The sequence below is a fragment of the Lithobates pipiens genome, unplaced genomic scaffold, assembly GCF_037356315.1.
Source record: "Lithobates pipiens isolate NorthernLeopardFrog02 unplaced genomic scaffold, aLitPip1_a1.2 Scaffold_3, whole genome shotgun sequence".
Taxonomy (NCBI): Eukaryota; Metazoa; Chordata; class Amphibia; order Anura; family Ranidae; genus Lithobates; species Lithobates pipiens.
The window spans coordinates 80,419,120-80,446,092 of NW_027507790.1; the positions used below are offsets into that span (position 1 = coordinate 80,419,120).

General features: G+C 41.4%; 1 protein-coding gene across 1 annotated transcript; it reads left to right on the forward strand.

Annotated features, from left to right (window-relative positions):
* Positions 1 to 907: 907 nt before the first annotated feature.
* ARL6IP4 (ARF like GTPase 6 interacting protein 4) lies at positions 908 to 26,304 on the forward strand. Its single transcript, XM_077461875.1, has 6 exons — positions 908 to 1,076; positions 6,193 to 6,381; positions 6,513 to 6,890; positions 10,785 to 10,902; positions 25,045 to 25,114; positions 26,031 to 26,304. Exons 2-6 carry the CDS (start codon positions 6,210 to 6,212, stop codon positions 26,088 to 26,090), a joined length of 798 nt encoding a protein of 265 aa, XP_077318001.1. The 5' UTR covers positions 908 to 1,076; positions 6,193 to 6,209; the 3' UTR covers positions 26,091 to 26,304.
* Positions 26,305 to 26,973: the final 669 nt, after the last annotated feature.

A 26,973-nucleotide genomic window follows, 5' to 3' on the forward strand; every position in this document is an offset into this window, starting at 1 on the left:
TGTCATTATTCAATCGCTTGAGGCAAAAAAATAAAATATTCAATGGGCTCAACATGCCTCTTATCAATTTCCTTAGGGGGTCTACTTTCCAAAATGGGGTCATTTGGGGGGGTTTTGTACTGCCCTGCCATTTTAGCACCTCAAGAAATTAGATAGGCAGTCGTAAACTAAAAGCTGCGTAAATTCCAGAAAACGTACCTTAGTTTGTAGATGTGACAACTTTTGCGCAAACCAATAAATATACAATTATTGACTTTTTTTTTACCAAAGACATGTGGCTGAATACATTTTGGCCTAAATGTATGACTAAAATTGAGTTTATTGGATTTTTCTAATAACAAAAAGTAGAAAATATCATTTTTTTTCAAAATTTGCGGTCTTTTTACGTTTATATCGCAAAAAATAAAAATCGCAGAGGCAATCAAATACCATCAAAAGAAAGCTCTATTTGTGGGAAGAAAAGGACGCAAATTTTGTTTGGGTACAACATTGCATGACCGCGCAATTACCAGTTAAAGCAGCGCAGTGCCAAAGTGTAAAAAGACCTCTGGTCATTTACCAGCAAAATGGTCCGGTCTGAAAGTGGTTAAGTTTAATGTCCCTGTAACAGTACACGAGGTGTTGATGCAGATAGAACAATACAATAAATCCCTTTGTAGGCTGCTAGTTGTATGAACAGCCGCCTACACACAAGGCCCTCCAACAAAGGACCCGGAACTAAAGACACCGGAACGGTTGCAGGGGGGCGTTTATAAGAGTTGCACAGCGGATATACAGGTAAATCATCACAGTATAGAAAACGCTCGTAGTATCTGTGGGTTCTCCTGCCGCATGCTGACCGCAGGCTCAGTGTTCACCGGAGAAGGGGCAGAGCCTTCGGTGTACGTTATGAGTGAAATTCCCGGGGAGCTGTCCGCTTAGAGGGCTGCATGGTCGGTGCTGGCAGAGTGATGCGCATGCGCGGTGCTGCTTTCCACAGCCCATAGCAGACAGGGAGGAAGGGAACTCAGCGAAGTGCCTGTGATAACAATGTATATAGAGGCACGCATTACAGGCCGCAGGGTTCCATGACTCAGGTGTGCAACAACCTATCTGTTTGCATTATAGACTGGACTTATCAGACGATTCCCACCTAATGGTAGAGAATGGGATATAGCAGTGTCTTAGTATGTTATCTGAGGGAATCACACAGGAGGTAATAGACACCATTTAGAATTGTGTTTGTAAACAAGTCATGACCCTGTCACAGGCTGGTACATGAGTCAGCGTGCCCGCACGAAACATTCCTCCTCTGTGTGCCCTCACATTGTGGGGCATGGCCCAGGCGGTTTATATTGAAGTGGGTGGAGCCCATTAGGTACGCTTTACATTTCACCGACACAGCAGTGGAACACCATAGATGCTGTTTAGTCCAATAGCGGCTTTGGAATCCGCCCACTGCTGTGTGCCTTCTATCACAGGCAAGGCGGACTTAAAGTGGAAGTAAACCCTATCGTTTTCAGACAAGGAAGCTGCCATCTTGGCCTCTGTTTAATCTTTAAGACCCCTTTCACACCACACCGCCCATAGCATCGGCGGTAAAACGCCGCTATTTTTAGCGCCATTTTACCGCCAGATTTGCGGCGCATTTCGTCCGCTAGCGGGGGGCTTTTACCCCCGCTAGCGGCCGCAAAAGGGTTAAAACCGCCGGCAATACGCTGCAATAGCGGCGTTTTGCTGGCGGTATTACAGCGCTGCCCCATTGATTTCAATGGGGAGCAGCAGCGGAGGAGCGGTAAACACACCGCTCCAAAGAAGCTGCTGGCAGGACTTTTTTCTGACGTCCTGCCAGCGCACCGCTGTAGTGTGAAAGCCCTCGGGGCTTTCACACTACACACAATGGTGCAGCTTATTTAGGGCGGATTGCAGGTGCTCTTTCTAATGCTATAGCGCCTGCAAAACGCCCTGGTGTGAAAGGGGTGTAACTGCCATGATGCTGCACATGTGATCAGTTATGAGATCAGACATTGGAAGGTTTGACAGTTTGGTTGAAAGCACAACCAATGCTATCGTTAACATTCCTTGAATGCCGGGAATGTAACGCTTGGTAAAGCGAAGTTTCATCCAATAATGGAACTTCCACTTAATTGCTCCTCCTCCCTCCGGTGTCACATTTGGCACCTTTTAGGGGGGAACAGGGACCTGTTTTTGACAGGTCCCCTTCCCCACTTCCGGGAGACCGGGCCTCGACCCGATCTCTGGGAGGTTCAGCCCTCTCCTGCTTTCTCTGCCGCCAGGCCAATCAGAAAACGCAGCTTTGCACATGCGCAGTAGGGAATCGGGCATGAAGAGGAAAGGCTTCACTGCTGGGAGCAGAGACTAGCAGTTATATTATGGGAAGAGGGCAGCTCCATCCCTGATACACTAGACCAGGGGTCTCAAATTGGCGGCCCTCCAGCTGTGGTGAATCTACAAGTCCCATGAGGCATTTGAAGGCTGACAGTTACAAGTATGACTCCCACAGGCAGAGGCATGATGGGACTTGTAGTTTTGCAACAACTGGAGGGCCACCAGTTTGAGACCCCTGCACTAGACAAAAGATATCTCCCATGGGACTTTGTTGCAGCAATAGAAATCACACAATTACAAATTGGTGTGTAAAAAAAAATAAAAACCTTTATTGAACAGGTTTAAAATTGTCTGGTCTAGACACTTCACGTCCAGATCTTGTACTATTCCTACAATATACATATACTACAGGGATACAGGAAATTATTAAAATAAATTGCATATCCACCAAGTCAAGCCAACGCGTTTCAGCTTATATAAAGTCTTCATCAGGGGATAAGGAAGTGGAAGCAATCCTAAATACATCAAGAATAATGAAATTTTATATAAAATTTTACCAAATTGTACATGGTTTTACTATTTCCATATGACATTCAAAGCACGTATAATGCATTTACAAAGATATGAACATGACTGGATGACCAGACCGACAGGTAATGGCTCAGTGGTGCAGACCACATGGGTCTCAGCCCAACCCAGACCTCAAGCCCCACAGAAAATCAATGGCTATTGAGCAGAAAGCAACAGAGGTGGTTTGCTCGCATTCACTGAATTGAATCAAAGTATAGGGACATTCTTTAGCTGATCCATAACATTTTTTAAAAGGTATTATGATTTATAGATTCTTATAGACATTGGTTATTATAAGAATCTGGATGAATGTAGTATTGTATAAATGTAAAACAAACATCCAATAAAGTGTATCAAGTCTAACGATGCATAAATGAAACATACCTAATGGAAGAGTAAGAGACAGTTCACACAGGGGCAGCACGACTTGCAGAGGCGACCTGCACACGACTTCAGCAGCGGCTTGCAAAATGACTTCTGTATAGAAGTCAATGCAAGTCGCCTGAAGTTGCTCCAAAAGTAGTACAGGAACCTTTTTCTAAGTTGGAGTGACTTGAGTAGTTCTTATAAGAATGGTTCCATAGTACTAGAGCTGCATGATTCTGGCTAAAATGAGAATCACGATTTTTTTTGCTTAGAAGATAGATCACGATTCTCGTGGCGTAACATCATCTTTCATATTAAAACAAAAAAATTTTGCTAACTTTACTGTTTTTTTATTTTTTTTAATTATTGAAGTGTATTTTTTCCCAAACAATTGCATTTGAAAGACTGCTGGGCAAACACAGTGTGACATAAAATATTGCAGCAATTGCCATTTTATTCCCTAGGGTCTCTGCTAAAATTATATATATATAATTTTTTTTTTTTTATTTATTAATGTTTGGGGGTTCCAAGTAATTTTCTAGCAAAAAATATTGATTTTAACTTAAAGTGGTGTTGCCACCAAAAATATAACTTAAGTTGTATGTGCAGCAAAGGGTCTTAATAAAATTTATTGGATAAAAAAAAATTTTTTACTTACCTATTTCTTGCTGTTGCTAGGTGGTCCCACGAAATCTGCCTCTTCCATTGCCCGGGCTAAAAACGTCACTTCCCTCGGCAGCCCGGCTCGCTAAGGCTCCTGGGAGAAGTGTGTCACCATTTCCCAGGATGCCTTGAGCATCACCGAGGGCTACAATCGCGTTATTTCCAAACCGGAAGTGACACGATGCATGTGTAATTTGGCGCCATATTTGATTTGGGAATCCCTTTGTTTGTCATTGTTTATCTCCATTGCCATCACAACGGGGTGGGACTTCCGACGACAACACCCGTTGTCATGGCAACCGGAGCTGTTGACGGCGCTCGAAATTGCGCTTGCTGCGCATGCGCAAGATCTTTAATCGAACGGGCGGTGCATGCTGGTCTTTTAGCAGCACACTCTCCCGGAAGAGGATGCCTGTGGGCTTCACATGCCCACAGGCAAAATGACAACCGTCAGGAGACGGTTTTATAAAATCTTTTTGGAGCAGAAAACGACATGCTGCTGTATTGAAAAAAAGAAAAAGTAAGTCTTATATTTAATACTAATAATGATTGTCAGTATGCCAAAAAAAAAAAAGGATAAAGACAGTGGAATCCCGCTTTAAGAAAGAAGTGTCAGAAAAAGATTTAGACTTTAAGTGGTTAATCTTCCTGCATTTACACGTGGTTGAAAGCTTGGCAGACTGCCCAGATTATTTGTTTACACAAGAAGTTCTATGTCTTTGATCTAAAATGTTAGTTACAATGTTTCATGCAAGTTCTAAACTTGGCAGATTGCCAGGACGCTTTATTTTGACAGTTGAGTGAGCAGATAATCTCTCCACTTGTTTTTATTAAAGAATCGCCTATTCTCAGTGGGAGAGATCGTCAGAGGAGAGAATCGAGATAGCGCTTTTTTAACGATTAATCGTGCAGCTCTACATAGTACAGAACAGAACACGACTTGTCAGGCAGTTGGCGGCCTGGAAACAGTTAATGGCAAACTTAAGAATTTCCTGTCAGGCTCCATCCTCCCAGCAGGCGCAGTGGACCTCAAGTTGAGTTGTCTGGTGGGCGACCTGAGAGACCAGTTCATTGTCAGGTCCGCCTTGCCTGTGATTGACAGAAGATGTCAGTGGGCGGATTCCAAAGCCACTATTGGACTGAACAGCTGCTTTTGATCCGCCCACTGTAAATCCCAGACAAGGAGGACCTGATGGGGAACGAGCCTCTCAAAGTGCTCCAACAGGTTCCACCAGCTGTCAATTCAGTGTGACTTGCCTCATTGGTTGCTAGACAGTGAGCGGCCTTCATCCTAGCAACCAATGAAATAAATCTAAAACACATTCAAACCTAATAATAAAGTAAAGAACACACAACACCCCCTCCCTATGTACACTGACTTTGTGTTGGTCTTAATTACACAGCACAGAGACTAATGCCCTGTACACACGATAGGATTTTCCGACAACAAATGTTGGATGTGAGCTTGTTGTCTGAGAGTCCGACTGTGTGTATGCTCCATAGAACATTTGTTGGCAGAATTTCCGCCAACAAATGTTTGAGAGCAGATTTTCTAATTTTCCGTCAACAAAACTTGTTGGAAATTCTGATCTTGTGTACATAAGTCCGACACACAAAAGTCCACACATGCTTTGTAATCAAGCAGAAGAGCTATTGAACTTAATTTCTCTCGGCTCGTCGTACATGTTGTATGTCACTGTGTTCTTGGCGTTTGGAATTTCCGACAACATTTATGTGACCGTGTGTATGCAAGACAAGTTTGAGCCAACATCCTTCGAAAAAAAAATCTACAGTTTTGTTGTTGCAAAATCCTATCGTGTGTACAGGGCATTAGTGGTTAACACTTCCACCTAGCAGCACTTAGGTGATTGGTTTGAATCACAATCACGGCACTACCTGCCTGGAGTTTGCATGTTCTCCATGTGCCTGCGTGGGTTTTGTCCAAGTACTCTGGCTTCCTCCCACACTTCAAAGACATGCTGGTAGGATAATTGGCTCCTGTCCCTTGGCCCTACCTAGTATGTGTATGTATAAATGTGAGTTAGAGACCTTAGATTGTAAACTCCTTAAGGGCAGCAACTGATGTGAATGTACAATATATATGTGTAAAGCACTGCGTAAATTGACAGCGCTATATAAATATCTGTAATTAATAAATTACTGCCAGTTTGCCCATTTGTGAACTGGCATTAATTCTTCTGGAATCTCTCGCAGCCGTAGCGACAGATTCTTTTGTAAATTTTAAATAAATATATTTGAATGCAGATTTGTTTGCGACGATCATGGATGACACTGGGACAAAGAAGAAACCTCGTAGTAGGAGCCCTCATCCATCTCACCACAAGTCAGTGAAAAAGAAATCTGCATCAAGGCACAGGGGTGACAGCAGCAGTCCTTCACCTTCAAGAAGGCGGTCAACCCTCTCCAAATACCATCCCGAGGTTTTGAGGAAAGGTTTGTCACACAACTACCCTGAGCAGGGTGACATTAACTTGTACTAGGGATAAAGTACAAAATCCGATGTATGAAAACTGTTATATATTTTTTCAGAACTTTAATCTGCTCTTTTCCTTTTATTTCGGTAGAAAGGAAGCGTGGAAAGAGGAAGTTGAGCAGATCATCTTCTTCTTCTTCATCCTCCTCCTCACCAGAAAGAAAGAAGAAGAAAAAGAAGGCTGCAAAATCATCGTCATCCTTATCATCATCTACTTCTTCAGATAGCTCCAGCTCATCATCTTCCTCTTCAGATGAATCTAGTGACTGTTCTAAACACAAGAGACATCAAAAAAAGAAAAAGTACAAGAAGGGTAAAAAGAAAAAGAAGTCGAAAAACAAAAGCAAAAAAGCCAAAAAGAATAGCTTGTCTAAAGTGAAAGCTCAGGAGGCCAAGAGCAGAACAGAAGAACCTCATCAGGGACCATCTTTAGAGTTGCCTCAGGAATCTTCTGAAGAAATTGGTCCAGGTGAAATGATTTGGTCTTGTCTCGTGATGTAGTTATGTGCACACAGGCATAGTTTATACATTTCTGTTGAGCTGTAGTGACCTGTGCTCAGAAAATGCTATGTAGGAGTGAGGATCTATTGAATCCAGCACAATCAATGGATGTTGTTTGAAGAATAGAATACAGTGACATCTTTGAAAGGCTCCCAACATGATTGCCAAGCTGTTCTACACAATTCAGTCCAGCCTCTTTTTAATTGTCCTGCAGCTGAGAGTAATGTAATGCTATGTAGGGATTTGTAAGAATCGGCATGTAAATAAGTCAGTTAATTAGTTAGTTTTTGGGCTCCATTCACACTAGCATTACTTCAAAGCCAAAGATTTCCAGTGCGACTTTGAGTGTGACTTTGATCTGACTCTACACTCTCTGGATCAAAGTAGTGCAGGCACTTTTTTGAAAGTGTTTTTTTGAAAGTGTTTTTGTCATATGACAAGTCACACAAGTGTGAATGAAGCCTTAAGGAGAATCTGAGCAGTTTCTCTACTGACATTAACATGGTCACCAGTTCCTGACATCATTTTTTTTAGACATCATGGTGTATGCCTGAGAAAGCTCATGAAATTAAAACGTATCTGTAGGCAAATCTTTGTTTTTTTAGGTTTGAATAATGTGGAGCAGGGTTGGAACCTTTCTCCAAGTTTTTATTGCTGTCAGCCATTCGCCTCTCTCTTTGTACTGGTGACCATTGTCACCAAGAAAGAAAGTAATGGGAAATGAAGAATTTAAAAGTTGTCTCCAGAACAAGAGGTAAAAGGAAAGCTTCCAATAGGCACCCCTGTTCCAGGATCAGATTTTAAAGAGGGGAGTTCCCCTCACTTTTGCTGATGTCCCCTAACGTCTTGTTGTGTTACAGGAAGTGAAGGGAAATATTCCCAATTGTACACAAAGAATAACCTGGCAGGGGTTTTAACCTTTACTCTGCTCTATCCAAAACAATAAAATGTACATATACTTTAATATGATAAGTCAACAGTTGAACATTTATGGCTAGCACTCTGTAAAGGCCAGCAAGGTAACATGCTTTAAAATATTACAGCTGGCATCAAAGTTTAATCTTTCCTGTTTCTGTGAGTGTTACATAAGTAATTGCTCTTAAGAGCTACAATGAATATATAGTGTTTTGTACTCTGCCTTTCTGTCAGACTGTTTACCTGAATTGATATTTCTTTATCGTACATCACAGGGACACAGAGCCATAGTAGTTACTATGTGGGTTATAGGACACCTTCAGGTGATTGACACGGACACACCCTAAGACAAGAAGTCCACTCCCTATATAACCTCTCCCACTACTGGGAGTACCTCAGTTTTTTCGCCAGTGTCTTAGGTGTTGGTCATGAGTAAAGATGCGTTATGCTGAGCTCCACTGGAAAATTATTTTCTGGGGCAGGCTATGCAACCGGATCCATTCAAAGTGTCTTTTCAGGCCGAATTGAATGGTACTTGGGCCCCGTGGTAGAAGAAATTGGTGGAATTTTAATTTCTCTTATGAATTGTCTCCTTTAAAATGTAAGTGTTGTCATGCCTAAAAGTCACCACTGGGAGGTGTATAGAGCACGTACCTTTCATGCTTTCCTCAGATCACAGAAGCTGCAGACTTCCCTCCGGCGAGCAGTCGCCAGGCCTCCGGTATGGTGTTGGAGGGGAATTTTTTCCTAAAAAAACACCACCCACCTGGACAGAAACTCTCCCCCTCTCTGGTAGGGGGAAGCCAGAAACAATCGGCGGATGTCCCTCCGTTTTCCACTGCCTGCACTGTGGTGATCAAAGTATGATCACCACAGTCAACTGCCTGGAATACCTAGGTTGGATTCTCAACCTAGAGAAATCCTCCTTAAAACCATCAAGGAGATTAGAATACTTGGGTCTGATTTTTGATACAGCCCAGAAAAGGATGTTCTTACCCCAGGCAAAGATCAGTCCATAAAGGAACTGATCCAGGTGGTCAACGCAAAGAAGATATCTTAACTTGGGCAGAAAACTGTGTACCTTGTCTATTGGCAGTCTTCTTTCCAGGAATAGAAAATTGGCAGGCGGACTACTTGAGTCGCCAGCAGTTGTTCCCGGGAGAATGGGCCCTTCATCCCAATATCTTCCTGGCAGTTTGCTGGAGATGGGGGATCCTGGACATAAATCTATGTGCATCCAGGTTCAACAAAAAGATTGACGACTTTGTGTCAAGAACAAGGGATCCACTAGCATGCGGAACAGATGCCTTGGTGTTCCAGTGGAATCAGTTCTCACTGATTTATGCATTCCCTCCTATTCTGCTGCTTCCGCGATTTCTTCGCAGGGTCAAGCAGGAAGGGAAGTTGGTGATTCTTGTGGCCCCGGCGTAGCCCAGAAGATCCTGGTATGCAGAGATCATAAGAATGGTGGTAGGGGAACCATGGATCCTACTACCACGTCCAGACCTTCTTTCGAAAGGTTTGGTATTCCATCCTACCTTACAAACGTTAAATTTAACAGTTTGGCTATTGAGACCCACGTTCTGAAAAGGTGTGGGCTATCAGGTTCTGTGGTATCTACCTTGATTAATGCAAGGAAACAGGCCTCCAGAATCATATATTATAGAGTCTGGAAGGCATTTGTCTCCATGTGTGAATCCAGGGGTTGGCACACCAGGAGGTATGTCATAGATAGGATCCTTGACTTTCTGCAGATGGGGTTAGAGATGAAGCTAGCCTTGAGTACTATCAAAGGCCAGGTCTGGGCCTTATCTGTATTGTTTCAACGACCACTTGCTTCACATTCTTTTGTTTGTAGTTTTATTCTGGGGGTAACACGGCTTAATCCTCCGGTTAGGTCACCCCTGAACCCTTGGGACTTAAATTTAGTTCTGTCGGCATTGCAGAAACAGCCTTTTGAGTCGATACGGCATATTCCCTTGGTCCTTTTGACAAGGAAACTATTTTTTCTGGTAGTCATATCTTCTGCAAGAAGGGTATCAGAGTTGGCTGCTCTTTCTTGTAAAGAGCCATATTTAATTATTCACAAGGATAAAGTAGTATTGCTTCCTCATCCTAAATTTCTACCGAAGGGAGTGCCAGGTTTTCATTTAAACCAGGACATTATTTTGCCTTGATTTTTTTCCAGAACCCTGTTCTACGGAAGAGAAATCACTACATTCTCTGGATGTGGTGAGAGCAGTCAAAGTCTACTTAAAGGTGACTGCTCAGATTAAAAAAACTGATGAAGATTCCACCTGCTCAAATCAAAGCGCACTCCACTAGGGCTGTTAGTGTTTCATGGGCAGTGCATCACCAAGCCTCCGTGGCTCAAATCTGCAAGGCCGAAACTTGGTCTTCAGTCCATACAGTTACCAGATTCAGGTGGATGTAAAAAGACGGGAGGATATTGCCTTTGGGCATAGTGTGCTGCAGGCAGCAATATAAGTCCTCTAGTCTCATGGTGCCCTATTTTTGTTGTGTCTCCCTCCCCTCAGTTGGCATTGCTCTGGGACATCCCACATACCGTAGTATCTACTATGGCTCTGTGTCCTGTGATGTACAATAAAGAAAATAGGATTTTTATAACAGCTTACCTGTAAAATCCTTTTCTTGGAGTACATCACGGGACACAGAGGTCCCTCCCCTCTTCTAATACACATATATTGCTTTGCTACAAAAACTGAGGTACCCCCAGTAGTTGGGGGGGAGGGGGTTATATAAGGAATGGACTTCTTGTCTTAGTGTGTGCCAGTGACCATCACCTGAAGGTGGCCTATAACCAACATAGTAACTACTATGGCTCTCAGTCCCGTGATGTACTCCAAGAAAAGGATTTTACAGGTAAGCTGTTATAATAATCCTATTTTTATGATTGGTTGCACAATTATTACTCTTTGATTAACAGTGTTGACCGATGAGCAGAAGAGCCGTATTCAAGCAATGAAGCCAATGACCAAGGAGGAGTGGGATGCACGGCAGAGTGTTATCCGAAGAGTCGTGGATCCTGAAACTGGTAGAATGAGGTACGGGGCTTATGTAATTTTCATATTTTGTACTGACTGTTCTTTTACCATTTATGCTAACCTAGTACACCACCATATAGGCTGATACCCTCTAAGGCTAGGTTCACATTTATGTGGCTCTGCAAGCCATGGTTTGCACTGGCACAGCAGCCCATCAATTTGAATAAGAAGATCTTCCCCCGTGGACTTTGGCCTAGAGCAAAGGATGTGTTTTGCAGGATCCAGGACATTCTGCAGAGCTTTAATGGATGACCTGTGGGCACTTCTCCCTCTGGCATCATGAAGAGGCATTGGAGATGAATGCATTCCCTGACCAAGCAGCAAGAATGCCTGCTGAGGAGTGAAGTACTAGTTGTCTTCTTCCCCTGAAGCGATGGGAGTTACTTTGCACTAATGGTCTATCACTATATAAAATACCTCAGCAGATGAACATCTAATTATAGTCCATATGGGCTAAAATAACAAGCAAAATCATCCAAATAAAGGTGTAGCTCTTAAAAAACGAAACCAAAATATATTAAAGTGAAAAAAACTAAAGAGATTGCATAATTTGGTTTTTGCACTTTAATTTATTTTAGTATGGTTATATTAAATGCTGCACATCTATTTGGATGCTTCAGCTCGTATTTCCCTGTCATGTGACCTATTACATAACTAGAGACAGCAAGAATGGGAATTAACAATTTTCAGTGGGCACCTGTGCTGGTAGGTCTGAAAAGTAAGTAGAAGAAGGGCGGGTATCTCTGCTGGACATAGCCCCCTGCAAGTACCCCGTCTACCTCCTGTAGAGCACCCCCAGTCTCCCACATTGCTTCAAACAGCCTGATATAGTGCCCCCAAGCTTAATTCAGAGCCTTCATCCTTCTCCAGAACCTTCACTCTCCACAGTCTGCTTGCCTCCCAGATCACCCCCTACCAAGCCCTAGCAGAGCCTCTACCACACCTTAGTACCCACAATGCTTTTTTTCTCATTAACGCCAGTGTTTTTCTCCTTTATATATCATTTTTTTGAGATTTTCAAATGACAAAAAATAAAATACAAGAATTTTTTTTCCAGTAAATGACAATGTGGAAGGTTTTAGTGTGAAAAGTGAGAACGGTACAGAACTGTTCCCAGTATGACACAAGAGTGTCTATTAAACATTTTCAGCAATTTATAGCTTGATAGGCATACATTTAGCATTCATATTAAATTCCTTAGTACTACAAACACATATTGTAATCTTTTTTCAAATTCCAAAGTTACGTTTTCATGGGGCCGTGCAGAAAGGAAGGGTGAATGTACAGTGCCTTGCGAAAGTATTCGGCCCCCTTGAACTTTTCAACCTTTTGCCACATAAACATAAAGATATAAAATTTATATTTTTTGTGAAGAATCACCAAGTGGGACACAATTGTGAAGTGGAACGAAATCTATTGGATTTTTGAAACTTTTTTAACTAATAAAAAAATGAAAAGTGGGGCATGCAAAATTGTAGAGCCACCTTTTGCTGCGATTACAGCTGCAAGTCGCTTGGGGTATGTCTCTATCAGTTTTGCACATCGAGAGACTGAAATTCTTGCCCATTCTTCCTTGCAAAACAGCTCGAGCTCAGTGAGGTTGGATGGAGAGCGTTTGTGAACAGCAGTTTTCAGCTCTTTCCACAGATTCTTGATTGGATTCAGGTCTGGACTTTGACTTGGCCATTCTAACACCTGGATATGTTTATTTGTGAACCATTCCTTTGTAGATTTTGCTGTATGTTTGGGATCATTGTCTTGTTGGAAGATAAATCTATGTCCCAGTTTCAGGTCTTTTGCAGACTCCAACAGGTTTTCATCCAGAATGGTCCTGTATTTGGCTGCATCCATCTTCCCCTCAATTTTAACCATCTTCCCTGTCCCTGCTGAAGAAAAGCAGGCCCAAACCATGATGCTGCCACCACCATGTTTGACAGTGGGGATGGTGTGTTGAGGGTGATGAGCTGTGTTGCTTTTACGCCAAACATATCGTTTTGCATTGTGGGCAAAAAGTTCGATTTTGGTTTCATCTGACCAGAGCACCTTCTTCCACATGTTTGGTGTGTCTCCCAGGTGGCTTATGGCAAACTTTAGACAAGACTTTTTATGGATATCTTTGAGAAATGTCTTTCTTCTTGCCACTCTTCCATAAAGGCCAGATTTGTGCAGTGTATAACTGATTGTTGTCCTATGGACAGACTCTCCCACCTCAGCTGTAGTTCTCTGCAGTTCCTCCAGAGTGATCATGGGCCTCTTGGCTGCATCTCTGATCAGTCTTCTCCTTGTCTGAGCTGAAAGTTTAGAGGGACGGCCAGGTCTTGGTAGATTTGCAGTGGTCTGATACTCCTTCCATTTCAAAATGATTGCTTGCACAATGCTCCTTGGGATGTTTAAAGCTTGGGAAATCTTTTTGTATCCAAATCCGGCTTTAAACTTCTCCACAACAGTATTATGGACCTGCCTGGTGTGTTCCTTGGTCTTCATGATGCTCTCTGTGCTTTCAACAGAACCCTGAGACTATCACAGAGCAGGTGCATTTATACAGAGACTTGATTACACACAGGTGGATTCTATTTATCACCATCAGTCATTTAGGACAACATTGGATCATTCAGAGATCCTCGCTGAACTTCTGGAGTGAGTTTGCTGCACTGAAAGTAAAGGGGCCGAATATTTTTGCACGCACCACTTTTCAGTTTTTTATTTGCTAAAAAAGTTTAAAATATCCAATAGATTTCGTTCCACTTCACAATTGTGTCCCACTTGTTGGTGATTCTTCACAAAAAATTAAAATTTTATATCTTTATGTTTGAAGCCTGAAATGTGGCAAAAGGTTGAAAAGTTCAAGGGGGCCGAATACTTTCGCAAGGCACTGTATGTAAGGAGTGGTATCACTGGTCATGCAGAGGTTGCAAAGTGTCTCCAAGGTGTTGTAGTGTGTGGCAGAAGAAGCTGAGTTGACATCCATACGGTTTTGCTCCAGTTGCTACTAGATGGGGAACCAGGAGGTGGTGCTGAAGAGGGTTTGTGGAATTGTGCAGGGTGAAGAAACAAACCAAAAAAAGGTGCAGTTTGGGAAGGTGTGTGGGATGTATGTGGAAAGGGGGTTTGAAGAAAGCTCAAACATATTAGATGGGGGGGGGGGGGGGGGTGGTACCGGAAGAGAGCTCCACAGTGGTATAAGAATTAGAGTATGGGGGTGTGGGGTGCCATGTGGAGGTGGCTGAAATTCCAATGTTTTGAGCAAAGTGGAGATGCTAATGCAGTCAAGATGAGTTATTTTTCTAACTGTTCTTGTGCAATATGAATGAGCTCTTCCATGTCAGCAGTTTTGTTCAACCTCATGTACCATTCTTTCTTGCTTGGGTATTGGAGTAACAACCAGTGGATGGGGACACATTGCCTAGCAGCATTGATCATGTGCATAGTCAGTGATTTCCTGTAATGCTTCTTGGTTACAAAGGAGTGATGGAGGAGATATTAAGTGGTTTTAAAATCTAGCGTGTTCCTGACACTAAAGTGGTTGTGTGGTGGACAGCAGGTTAAACATGTTTGGGGTCCTATACCATCTGATATGTGTGGGTGTAAGTAGAGAACTTGAAAGTGTATAAATGAGAGACTAAAAGTCTTTGGGGGGGGGAGATCTCTTAGGTGCACAACCACTCTACGGTCATGCATATTGAAGTTGCAGTGTGTGATTGGTCAGAAAATGTCTTATGCAGATACGATCACTATAAAATTGGTTGTTTTTGTGCCATTCACCACCAATGCCATTCTGTCTCAAAACATCACCCATCCAAAAAATTGATAGACTCAGTGGAGATTGGAGCCTTTTTTTTAACCTCCAACTAACCACTGATGTTAGAACCTTCTTCCTCCCACTCACCACTAAGGTATTTTTTTTTCTTCTTCTGACCACAAATACTGGGGCATTTTTTGTCCTCTTACTGATCACCAATGCCAAGGTATTTTTTCCTTTGTTACACCAAACAGGTGGTGTGTATGGTCAGTGACCCACAAACATAGGGTGCATGTTTGTACCGGAAGATGGTGTTGAGGGAAATGTACAGGGTGAAAACAAAAAGGTGGAAGGTGATAAGGGAGATTGAAGAAAACTCAAAGGTATTAGAAGAGGGGGAGGGACCAGAAGAGTGCTTTAAAGAGCTACAAGGATTTGATTATGGGGTGCCATCGGGAGTTTTCTTTCTATTGACCACAGAGATTGGATTATTTTTACCTCTCATTGACCATTGGCTTTGGAGCATTTTTTTCCTCCTACTAGCCACTGCCTTTTTGCCTTATTACTTGGTCACAAATATGTGAATGGCTTTGGAGCATTTTTTTCCTCCTACTAGCCACTGCCTTTTTGCCTTATTACTTGGTCACAAATATGTGAACTATGACTTGTGGGTTCTGTACCTCATGCTGCGCATTACATAATCTGGAGCACTGCACTAATGATACAGTGATGGCCACTCTCTCATAGTCTCAATGTAAGACCATGGGCCAAGGTCTAAGAAGGTGAGAGTGTCCACAGGGATTGGTGGAGGTTCTCACTGGGATACAATTTGTAGCCATATTTCACTGGTGGAAAATTGGATATTTGAAGAATTTTGGACACTTTGTTTTTTATGTGGTAATAATACTGGTTAATGGACACTTGATTACAGGTTTTTTTTTATTTGAGGTTGCTGATCAGATTTTGATACACTGCTTTGTGGTTTAAATAAACTATTTGTTCCTCCCCTAAATATGTTTTTGTGTTTTCCCCTTTGGTGGGAATTGTTGAGGCAATACGCTGAAATACAGCAAAAAATAAATCATATAAAAATATAAACGGAAGCCCGGGGTTCACGAGGTACCCTTTTCATGTCATTATTCATCTTTTCCCCAATAGGTCAGTCCTGAGAAAAGGGACTTTGTTTTCTGCCAAAAGGCAGAAGGTGGGGACAGGACGCCGGGTACAGGTGGTGCACTTCTGCCCGGATTCACCCTCCCTTTAGGGGGATGTGCCACAGACAGTGGCATAGTAGGTCGTGGTTTTTAGATGCTTTTGTGTGTGTTTTTTTTTCTCCTCCCTCTTCTCATCAGATGCATCCAGGGCGAGAGCGCTTAGAAGGCTGGGCGCTGACACCGATCAGGCACAGCAGTACAATGTGCTGACTTATGGGAGTAATGAGAGAATGACAGGTAGAATAAAAATTGTATCTTATAATGTGAGAGGGCTTTGTTCGATTGGTAAGAGGGGCATGAACTGAACTCTGGCATGAACTGCATCATATGAAGGCGGAGATAGTTTTTTTTTGCAAGAGACGCACTTCGTGGCAGGGTCGACCCCTTGTATGCCTCTTTTTCCATACAATCAATGGTTTCATGCACCTTCACCCATTCCTAGGGCTAGAGGAGTTACAATAGCTATACACATACAATGTCCCCTAGAACCTACAGAAATACAAGTAGATCCTGAGGGTTCACTTTCTTTTTGTTAAAGGAAAAATACAAGGCCAGTGTTATACCCTAGCTACTATATATGCCCCCAATAGCCATACAGTTACATTTTTATATAAAACTTTGGATATTTTGGGGAAGTTTTGGGAAGGTTTACTGGTTATGGGAGGGGATTTTAACCAGTTCCCGACCGGCGCACGCCAATGTACGTCGGCAGAATGGCACGGGCAGGCATATTGGCGTACAGGTACGTCCATTTTTAAATGCCGTCCTGCCGGTCGGGACCCCCGTGAGTCCGGTCGCGGGTCCCGTGGACTCGATAGCCGTGGGGATACCCGCGATCGTCTCACGGGGCGGCTGAACGGGGAGATGCCGTTGTAAACAGCATCTCCCCGTTCTGCCTAGCAACAAGTGACGCTGATCTCTGCTCCATGTGATTGGTGCAGAGATCAGTGTTCACTAACACAAAGCCCAGCCCCCCACAGTTAGTAACACGCCCCTAGGAACACTTAACCCCTACAATGCCACCCCCTGTTAACCCCTTCACTGCCAGTGTCATTTACACAGGAATCAATGCATTTGTATAGCATTGATTGCTGTATAAATGACAATGGTCCCAAAAATGTCCGATGTGTCCGCCACAATGTCGCAGTCACAGTAAAAATCGCTGATCTCCGCCATTACTAGTGAAAAAAAATTATTAATAAAAATGCCATAAAACTATCCCCTATTTTGTAAACGCTATAACTTTTGCGCAAACCAATCAATAACCGCTTATTGCGATTTTTTTTTTTTACCAAAAATATGTAGAAGAATACGTATCGGCCTAAACTGAGGGAAAACATTTTTTTTTATATATTTTTGGGGGATATTTATTATAACAAAAAGTTAAAAATAATGCGTTTTTTTCAAACTTGTCGCTCTATTTTTGTTTATAGCGCAAAAAATAAAAACTGCAGGGGTGATCAAATACCACCAAAAGAAAGCTCTATTTGTGGGAAAAAAAGGACGCCAATTTTGTTTGGGAGCCACGTCGCACGACCGCGCAGTTGTCAGTTAAAGCGTCGCAGTACCAAATCGCAAAAAGTGGTCTGGTCTTAAGCCAGCAAAATGGTCCGGTATGAAAGTGGTTAACATTACCTTGGACCCTAGTCTAGACACCTCTTCGGGTAAAACCTTTGTGTCTCATAAAGATATGTTTAACAGTGCCTTTCGCTCTCTGCATTTAGTGGACAGTTGGAGGCTACTGCGTGAGCGGGACAGGGATTTCAGTTATTACTCCAAAATACACAACGTATGTTCAAGGATCAATATGCTGTTGATCGATCAATATTATCTAAATTATGTAAATTCATCAACTATTGAGTCAATCACCATGGCAGACCATGCTCCAATATGTTTAACGATATGTTTGGCATCAATTGGGTGCCTGGAAAGAACATGGTGATTGAATCTATTTTGGATGATAAATAGAATCTGGAATCCTTGTCCTGCAGCATTATATTTTGAGACCAATACATGAGGAGGTGTCCGACCAAGTGGTATGGAAAGCTGTCATCAGAGTTAAGGGGAGTTAATTTCAATGGGTTCGCGTAAAAAAAGAGACTGAAGGAAATGGTCGGGCTCTTGGAGGAAATACATAAACTTGAAATTAAACATAATGCTCATTTAAAACCTGGGGACATGCAGAGAATGGAGAAACTGCGGGCAGACTTAAAACAGCTTCTCGATTGAAAAGTTCAAAATAAACAGATACTTTGTCCACCGATTCTATGAACAGAGGAATAAGGGTGGGAGACTATTGGCTAGACAACTGAAGAAACAACAGGATTCATGCCATGTTCACACTATAAAGACAGGCTATAAGCAGATAGTGGACGCCCAAGCAATAGCAGCTGAGTTTCATTGCTTTTATGCGTCTCTATATAACATAGACTCAGTTCCCGTGTAGGCGTAGGAGGGTGGACGCTTGGATAGAATTAGGGAATATCTTGCTGCCTCAGGGCTACAGGCCATTTCATCTGCAGGCTTGGAGGAAATGGAATAAGCATTACGATTACGGCTTTGTCATTAGCTAAAAGCCCAGGACTTGATGGTTTCACAAATATGTATTATAAAAAGTTTTCCTCAATCCTGTTGGTTCCCCATTGCAGATACCTAAACTTTATCTCGGTCTCTAACCCATTGCCTCCAGAGGCACTGTTGGCTTATGTGACGGTTCTCCTGAAGGTAGGGAAAGACCCTCAGTGCTGTGCCAGCTACAGACCCACCTCCCTTCTTAACTCTGACACTAAGCTCCTGGCTAAAATTCTGGCCCTAAGGTTACAAGAACATATAGTTAAATTGATTCACCCAGATCAAACAGGTTCATGAAGAGCAGAGAGGCTAGATATTAATCGCCAAGAATCGTTATTGCGATCTTGACTAAAGTATTTCCCGATTCTTTCTACGCAAAGAATTCTCTCAGCTCTTCTGAAGCCACAGCCATCAAAAAAAAGGAAGGAAAAAAACTAGCTGTTTGCCAAGAATCAAAACATTATTTATCAGTTGAAACTAAGTATAAACATTGTAACAATTTGTCAATGGAATAGACTTCGTGTGTAAGTAAAAAAAGATTAACCACTTAAACACTAAAACTTTTTCTGACATTTGTTGGTTTCAAGTTAAAAATTTTTTTTTTTTTTTGCTAGAACATTACTTAGAAACCCCAAACATTATATATATTTTTTTAGTAGACACCCTAGAGAATAAAATGGTGGTTGCTGCAATATTTTATGTCACACTGTATTTGCGCAGCAGTCTTTCAAATGCAATTTTTTTGGGAAAAAATTACTTTAATGAGTTAAAAAAAAAATACCCAACCAGTAAGCAAGTAAGTTAGCAAGTTTTATTTTGTATATTGTGAAAGATTTTACGTTGTGAGAATCTTTTTATTCTAAGGCCCCTTTCACACTGGGGCGGGAGGTGCATCGGCGGTAAAACGCTGCTATTTTTAACAGCGCTTTACCATCGGATTTGCGGCGCTATTCGGCTTAATCAAAGCAAAAAGCCTAAGCAAAAAAATAGTGATTTTCATTTTGGCCAGAATCGTGCAGCTCTGCTAGAGATAATACTTTTCGGGCCCTGCATGTATTGTTGGATGGATAATGGACCGAACCAGACTCCGAGTGTAGTAATTTCAATGGATGCTGAAAAAGCATGCGATAGGGTGGGGTGGGAGTTTATGGTCGGAGTTTTGAGGGGGATGGGTCTGAGAGAGGATGATGGTGTGGGTGACTGCACTGTGTGCAGATCCTAGATCTTAGGGTTAAAGTTAATGGTAGACTATCAAATTATTTTGAGATATGGAATGGGACTACGCAGGGATGCCCATGGTCCCCATAGTTATTTGCTATGATGCTGATGCCCTTTCTGCATATGATTAGGGGAAATAGGAAGATCAAGGGGATTTGTATTGGATCAAGGAACATAAGATCCCAGCTTACGCAGATGATCTACTGTTGTACCTCTCCTCTCCTCAAGAGTCTTTGATGGAACTGATGTTGGAAATAGACAGGTTTGGCCTTATATCTAATTTTAAAATAAATATTGAGAAATCAGTGTTGATGCCGAGCCATGTACCTTTGAGGATGAAGACCACCTTGCAACAATCTTTTCCTTTTGTAATTGCGCAGGTGTGCCCCCACAGGGTAAATTGCTTCCATTGGTGGCTTTGGTTTTAATACTGGGGGAAGTACCAATGGCTGTATGGAAATACCATCAAATGACAGACTTGTTCAATAAGTGGAAGCATCAGAAGAGGCCAGCGAACCCGCTTACTACTTTTGAGGAATTGTGTGTTAACTTATCAGAGCCGGGTCATATGTTGTCTCGAATGTATAGGCTGGTTCTGAGTGCCCAAAAATGGACAACTCCCTATTTCATTCGAGAATGGGAAAGAGAACTGGGCTATAATTTTACATCAGAGCAGATTAAAAGGCTGATGGGAACAACACACCATATTTCAATAAGTTCCCATATACAGGAGATGTCTTATAAGTTCCTGACAAGATGGTACCGTACATCGGCTTGATTGGCTCAGATATATCCAGTTAACCGCTGGAGGGGATGTAACCAAAGGGGTTAATTTCTGCATTTGTCGTGGCATTGCCCACAGATTAAAGTTTTCTGGGAGGAGATAGCCCCTTGGATTAAGAAAATGGCACTTAGATCTATAAAATTCTCTCCATTACCTTTTCTTTTTCATGGGATGCCATCATCTGCTAGATTTTGTAAGAGAAGCATTACTCCCCATTTGCTAAATGCAGCCAAAATATTGATACCTAGATTTTGGAAACAGTCTGGATGTCCCACTATAATGGATTGGAAAAGGGAGGTAGAAAAAATAATGGAAGCAGAGAGATGGATACATATGGTTAAAGACCAACAGAATACATTTAAAGATACATGGCCAGGATGGCTGTGTTACTCCTCAGAAATAGGGGTGCATTAAACTCTTTTGGGGGCAATGCTGCGTTATGGATCGGATAGTCTGTGAGATGCATCTGGTGGGGGGGAAATTGGGAGGAGGTGGGTTTTTTTTAAATTTATTTTGTGTTGTTTCTTTCTTCCTCCTCTGGGAGGCACAGTGGAGAGATGATTGATGTCATTAAAGGAAGAGGATACGTTATAATAGTAAATTAGGCACGGGATGGGCAACACGTAATGGAATCACATAAAGAAGGGTAGACTGAAATGAGGAGGTATAAAAATAAAATGGTGGAGTGAGATTATATTTTAAACACTAAACATAATAGGACTTGAAAATAGTTTTTCTTTTTTGTATTGTTGGTTGTTTGAAACACGTAATAAGCCCCCTTGTTAATTATACATTGAATAATGTTTTGCACAAATTGAGTTTTGGTTATGGGTAGGCAAAGTGGGTAGGTTTTTTCCTTTTTTTTCTCTTTTGAAGTTGACATGATCGAGGATCCGGTGGGTTGGGATCGGGTGGGGGTTAGTGTGGTGTATGTTAATGAAAAGACTTGTATAGATATATTGTGCAATGTGTTTTTATATGTTGTATGTTGGAATATGTAAAATGTGTATGTATATGTGGAATAAGAAAAAGTGATTATAAAAAAAATACACAATTTGTTCATATGGACACTTTATATGTATTTATATTTAGCACAATTGACTTCATTGTGGATTCAAGTTTATGTTTTATGATATCAGGACAGCATTTTTTATTCAATACATAAACAGCTGAACACTGTATGCTGACCATTGCTCTCTGTACATTTGCCACTGCACAGTATTCTAATCCAAGTAACACAGGCAAATGTTCTGTGTAAGGTGCAACCATAGCAGCCGGGTGTTGCTTTGATTGCTTATGTCACTTCAGTACAGATTGCTTGAGGTGATTGTTGCCTTGTTAGTGCACTTGTAACAAAAACAATAGAGTACTGTCCATGACACATTTTTTTTATTTAGTACTGCTTGGACTTTGAAGAAGGGGGCACACCCTATAAACTTGTGTTAAAAATGTGGATGTTGGTGGAACAAATAAAATTAACGTAGAGTACTCAATTGTTTCAGTACTAATTCTGATCTTTGCGGACATGTTTGGGCTTGTGCCAGTACAGTACCGATTGTGTCTTTGTGAACATTTCTAGTTGTGTCAGTGCAGTATGGATTGTGTAGTGGCACACTACTGATGTTTCTGGCTGTGTCGGTACAGTATGGATTGTGTAGTGGCACAAAACTGATGTTGTCTCTGCAGACATGTTTGGTTTTGATTTGTGTTATTTGGTTTTGTTTCAGCCTCTGTGCGTTTACTCGTACTCACGTATCCTCTTGCGCGTTTACTCGTACTCACATATCCTCTCGCGCGTTTACTCGTACTCACGTATCCTCTTGTGCGTATACTAATTGGGAGAAGCTGCAGTAGTCACACAGTGCTGACTGACAGATGCGTAAGGAACGATGTCACTGAGTAACACGAAGACCACACTTGATGAATGTCTGTGTGATAGGTGTAGATTCTACTCAGAAGAAATTACCCACTTTCAGCAGGAAATATCAGAAAATGAGATAGCACAAGCAGGATCCTAAAATAGAGCAGAACTTGGCAGGATTGTGGCACATTCTGATCTAAAGGGCAAAGACCAATCAGCCATTCTCATTCATTAAATGTGTCCTCTACTCCTCTCTCTTCATCTCAAGGTTCCCGTATGATCATTAAAAACAGCCTTTCTTCTAGATGAACACCTCATGTACACATGTAGACAAAACATTTGTCACACACTGTGGTGTAAGGGCTTGTACCCCAAATATAAGAGGCAGCTGTAATTCTGTGTAGACACTTACATAATCTGTATTTAAGTGAGTTTATGTACAGTGGGTATAGAAAAGAATTACTCCCCTTTAACCACTTCAGCTCTGGAAGGCTTACCCCCTTCAGGACCAGATAGAATAGAAATAAAATGTATGCACCCTTTTCCCACAAATAGAGCTTTCTTTTGGTGGAATTTGATGACTTCTGCTGTTTATTTGCGCTATAAACAAAAAAATACTGACAATTTTGAAAAAATATATATATTTTTTTACTTTATCCTATAAAACATACCCAATAATAATTTTTTAAAAATCACATTTCTTTATCAATTTAGGTCAATATGTATTCTGTTACATATTTTGGGTAAAAAAAATCCAATAAGCTTATATTATATTGAAAGTTATAGAGTCTACAAACTATGAGATATTTTTGGAATTTTTATTTATTTTTATTGTTTTACTAGTAATAGGGGCGTTCAGAGACTTATAGTGGGACTTCAATATTGCGGCAGACAAATCAGACACCTAATTGACACTTTTTTGGGCCAGTAATACTAATACAGTTATCAGTGCTAAAAAAATATGCACTGTACTAATGACACTGGCAGAGGAAGGGGTTAACATCAGGGGCGATCAAAAGGCTTAATGTAGTTCTAGGGAGTGCTTTCTACCTGTGTGTGCGTGGGGGGGGGGGGGGGTGCTTGTACAGTGGGAAGGCAAAGATTCATGTTACTGCTTAGCAGAAACACAAGATTACTGTCTTCCCTTGTCACAAAAGGACGATCTGCCTTGTTTACTCAAATAATCGTCAGGTCCCGGCAGACATCACATCCCCGGACCCACTGATTGTTTCCCATTATGTCCAATCACAGTGGGAGTGGGTCGACGGCAGTGCGTGTGTGTGCCCCAGACCCAGAAGTGCAGAATCATGTACCTGTACGTGATTTTGCACAGAGTAGTCTCCCTGCTGCAGTAAATATGCATGGGGTGGTCGCCTTCAGGTTAAAATAATCACATTTTGTTGATTTTCAGCCTGAAATTATAAAACAGAATTGGTGAGTTGGAAAAAGGTTCACCCCCCCCCCCCTCCCCCTTATGTCAGTATTTTGTTGGATCACAGTTTGCTTTATTTACAGCCTTTAGCCTGTTGGTATAGGTCTCTACTAACTTTGCACATCTAGACTTTGCAATATTTTCCCACTCTTCTTTGCAGAACTGCTCAAGTTCAGTTAAAGTTGATGGTGACTGTCTGTGGACTGCAGTCTTCAAGTCATTCCACAGATTTTCAATGATGTTTAAGTCTGGGCTCTGACTAGGCTATGCAAGGACATTCACCATTTTTCTTATGCAACCACTGGATGGTCATTGTCATGTTAGAAGATAAACCTTTTTTCAATTGGCAAGTTTCTGGGAGAGGGCAGCAGATTTTCCTTAAGAATTTTATGTATTTTTCCCCATCCATTTTTCTTTCTATCCTGACGAGTGCTCCAGTCCAATTCAATTTTAGTCTCCTCTGACCACCTTAAATGCACATTGAAGATTCTGAGGCCATATGAAAAAAGGTGTTATGGTCAGATGAGACTAAAATTGAATTATTTGGCTTCAACACCAAATGATATGTCTGGCAGAAATCCAATACAAATCATCATCCAAATAACATCATTCCTACAGTAAAGCAAGGAGGTGGCAATATCCTTTTATTGGGGGATTCTCTGCAGCAGGGAATGGAACACTTGTCAGGATAGAAGGAAAATGGATGGGGCAAAATACCATCAAATTCTTCAGGAAAATCTGCTGCCCTCTGCCAGAAGGTTATCAATGGGAAGGTTTACCTTCCAACATGACAATTACCCAAAGCGCACAGCAACAATGGCCACACAGTGGTTGGAGAAAAAGGTGAGTGTCCTTGCATGGTCTAGTCAGAGCCCAGACTTAAACCCCATTGAACATCTGTGGAATGACTTGAAGACTGCAGTCCACAAACAGTCACCATCAGATTTAACTGAACTTGAGCAGCTCGGCAAAGAAGAGATGACAACTATTGCAAAGTCTAGATGTGCAAAGTTAGCAGAGACATATCGTAACAGACTAAAGACTGTAATTAAAGCAAAATGTGGTTCAACAAAATACTGTCATAAGGGGGTGATCCTTTTTCCAACTCAGTGATTGTTGCGCTAGTCAATACAGGTGGATAAAACATATACTGTGTTGGTCTTCATTTCAGGCTGCAAAACAACAAAATGTGATTATTTTAATGGGGGGGGGGGATTCTTTTCTATACCCACTGTACTTCATAGGAGCCTATATCAAGAATAAAGATCTTTCATGTACAACACGTAAAATTAATGATCGGTATGTTATTTGTGTCTAATCCAGGCTAATTAAAGGAGATGGTGAAGTACTGGAAGAAATTGTAAGCAGGGACAAGCACAGAGAGATCAATAAGGTATGTATATTGGAATCCCTTTGATACATTGCACTACATCTCCTTCAGTTTAGTGTCTAATAGAGACTTGGACAACAAATGGCTGATGTCACCTGATGATTCGAAGAATATCTCATATAGAGATACTTTTTCCTACTTTGCACTGCACTTATTGACAGTACAGCATAAAAAAAGCAGATTAGCTTGCTTCTATTCCGAATGGCAATGGTCAATGGTATATCATGTGAAATAGATGTGGCCACATCCCAGATTAAAGAGTAAAATCCCTGTACATGTGGATGGTACTGACATGCATGGGAACACCATATTTCTTGGAACTTACTGTCAGATCAACTGCTTATTAACAAATGCTGAAATCACATTTCTTGCATTTGTTAACTATCAGGATATGTCGGATAGCCATTCCAAATGTTGGAAAAGTGCTCAAGAAATAGTAGAGAACTAATTGCTTTAAAAGTGCTCCAATTATTTAAAATGAGGAAAGCTGGAGTGAGCACAAGCAGGGATGTGCAGGCTGACAGCCATAAAAAAAATGCAGGAGGTACCCCAGTACCCCCTAAAAATAAGGCTCATCAAGTGCCTGGATATTTAGCATAGAAAGTAAACTATAAACTGGGTCTAATTGTCTCTAAACCTGTGGAACCAAATTGTCATGTTTGTTTTTTTACACTTTGTCCTTAGGCTCCACTTATAGTACGTTATCCAAACAAGCAGGACAAGTGTGAGGTTACACATATGGCATGCATTGTTGTAACCTGACAGGTTTGAGTAATACTATCTTTCAAGTTAAAGGGGATTTTCAATCTAAATGCAAAAATCAAACGTAGTCCGAGTACATATCTGTCTTTACCTCTTATACAGCGGTAGATTAAATATTGCCTGTGAATAACCTTATTTATTGTATCCTTTCCTGCAGCAAGCTACAGCAAATGACGGGCTAACTTTCCAATTGAGGTCTGGGATACTCTATGACTAACGGCTCAGAGAGTTTCAATCCTCATTCTTTGTGGTGAAGCCAAGCAGATGTTCAGATTCCTCTTATTGGACTACTGGGCTTGATGTCACAAATCCATAGTGTTCTCATGGAAAAGAAACTCAATTTTTTTTTTTATTGTGATAGAAATTAGTTGGCAGGGTTATGTTATACTGTGTATATAAAAATAAACAGACGTGGAAAAAAAAATCTGTGAATTGTGTTATTTTATATGGGTATTGAATTCATAGTTTGAGTGCTGACATTCTTTACAATGTGTTGCATTTTTGAAAGACCCAGTTTGATCTGCGTTTTGCCATTCAAGTCAATTCAAAGCACCCAAATACATAATGTGAGACATTTTCCCAATGTACCATGCTGTTGTGAGCAGGTTCCATTAGAAGCCATTATTTATTAGTGACTATATTTAAAATGCATGTATTCAGCATAAATGACTCTTACCCTTTGGAGATTTAGAGGGAACGTACACCCCCTTGCTGACAGGGCTGAGTGAAGCTGGCCATAGATGGATAGAATTCCAAACAAGAATTCATAGGAAAAGTCTTCGGTAAAATCCATTCATTCCAAAATAAAATGTTGAGAATTTTCATATGATTTTTTCCTAACGAAAACCACATTCATTGCTACAAATTTGTTTATTTGTGAATAATTTTCCATCCCGCACTTCAAATTTTCTCATCAATACGGTTGAAAATAACCATCGCTTTTGACCCACTAATGATTAGAAAAGCGAAGGAACTTCCTTTAGAACTTTCTTTCCCCAAGAAATTTTGTTTGAAATTCTCCCAAACTATGGCCAGCTTAACAGTCACATCTCTCAGCACAAGTGACCTAACATAGATCTTTATTCCAGGTCTGCGTGAAT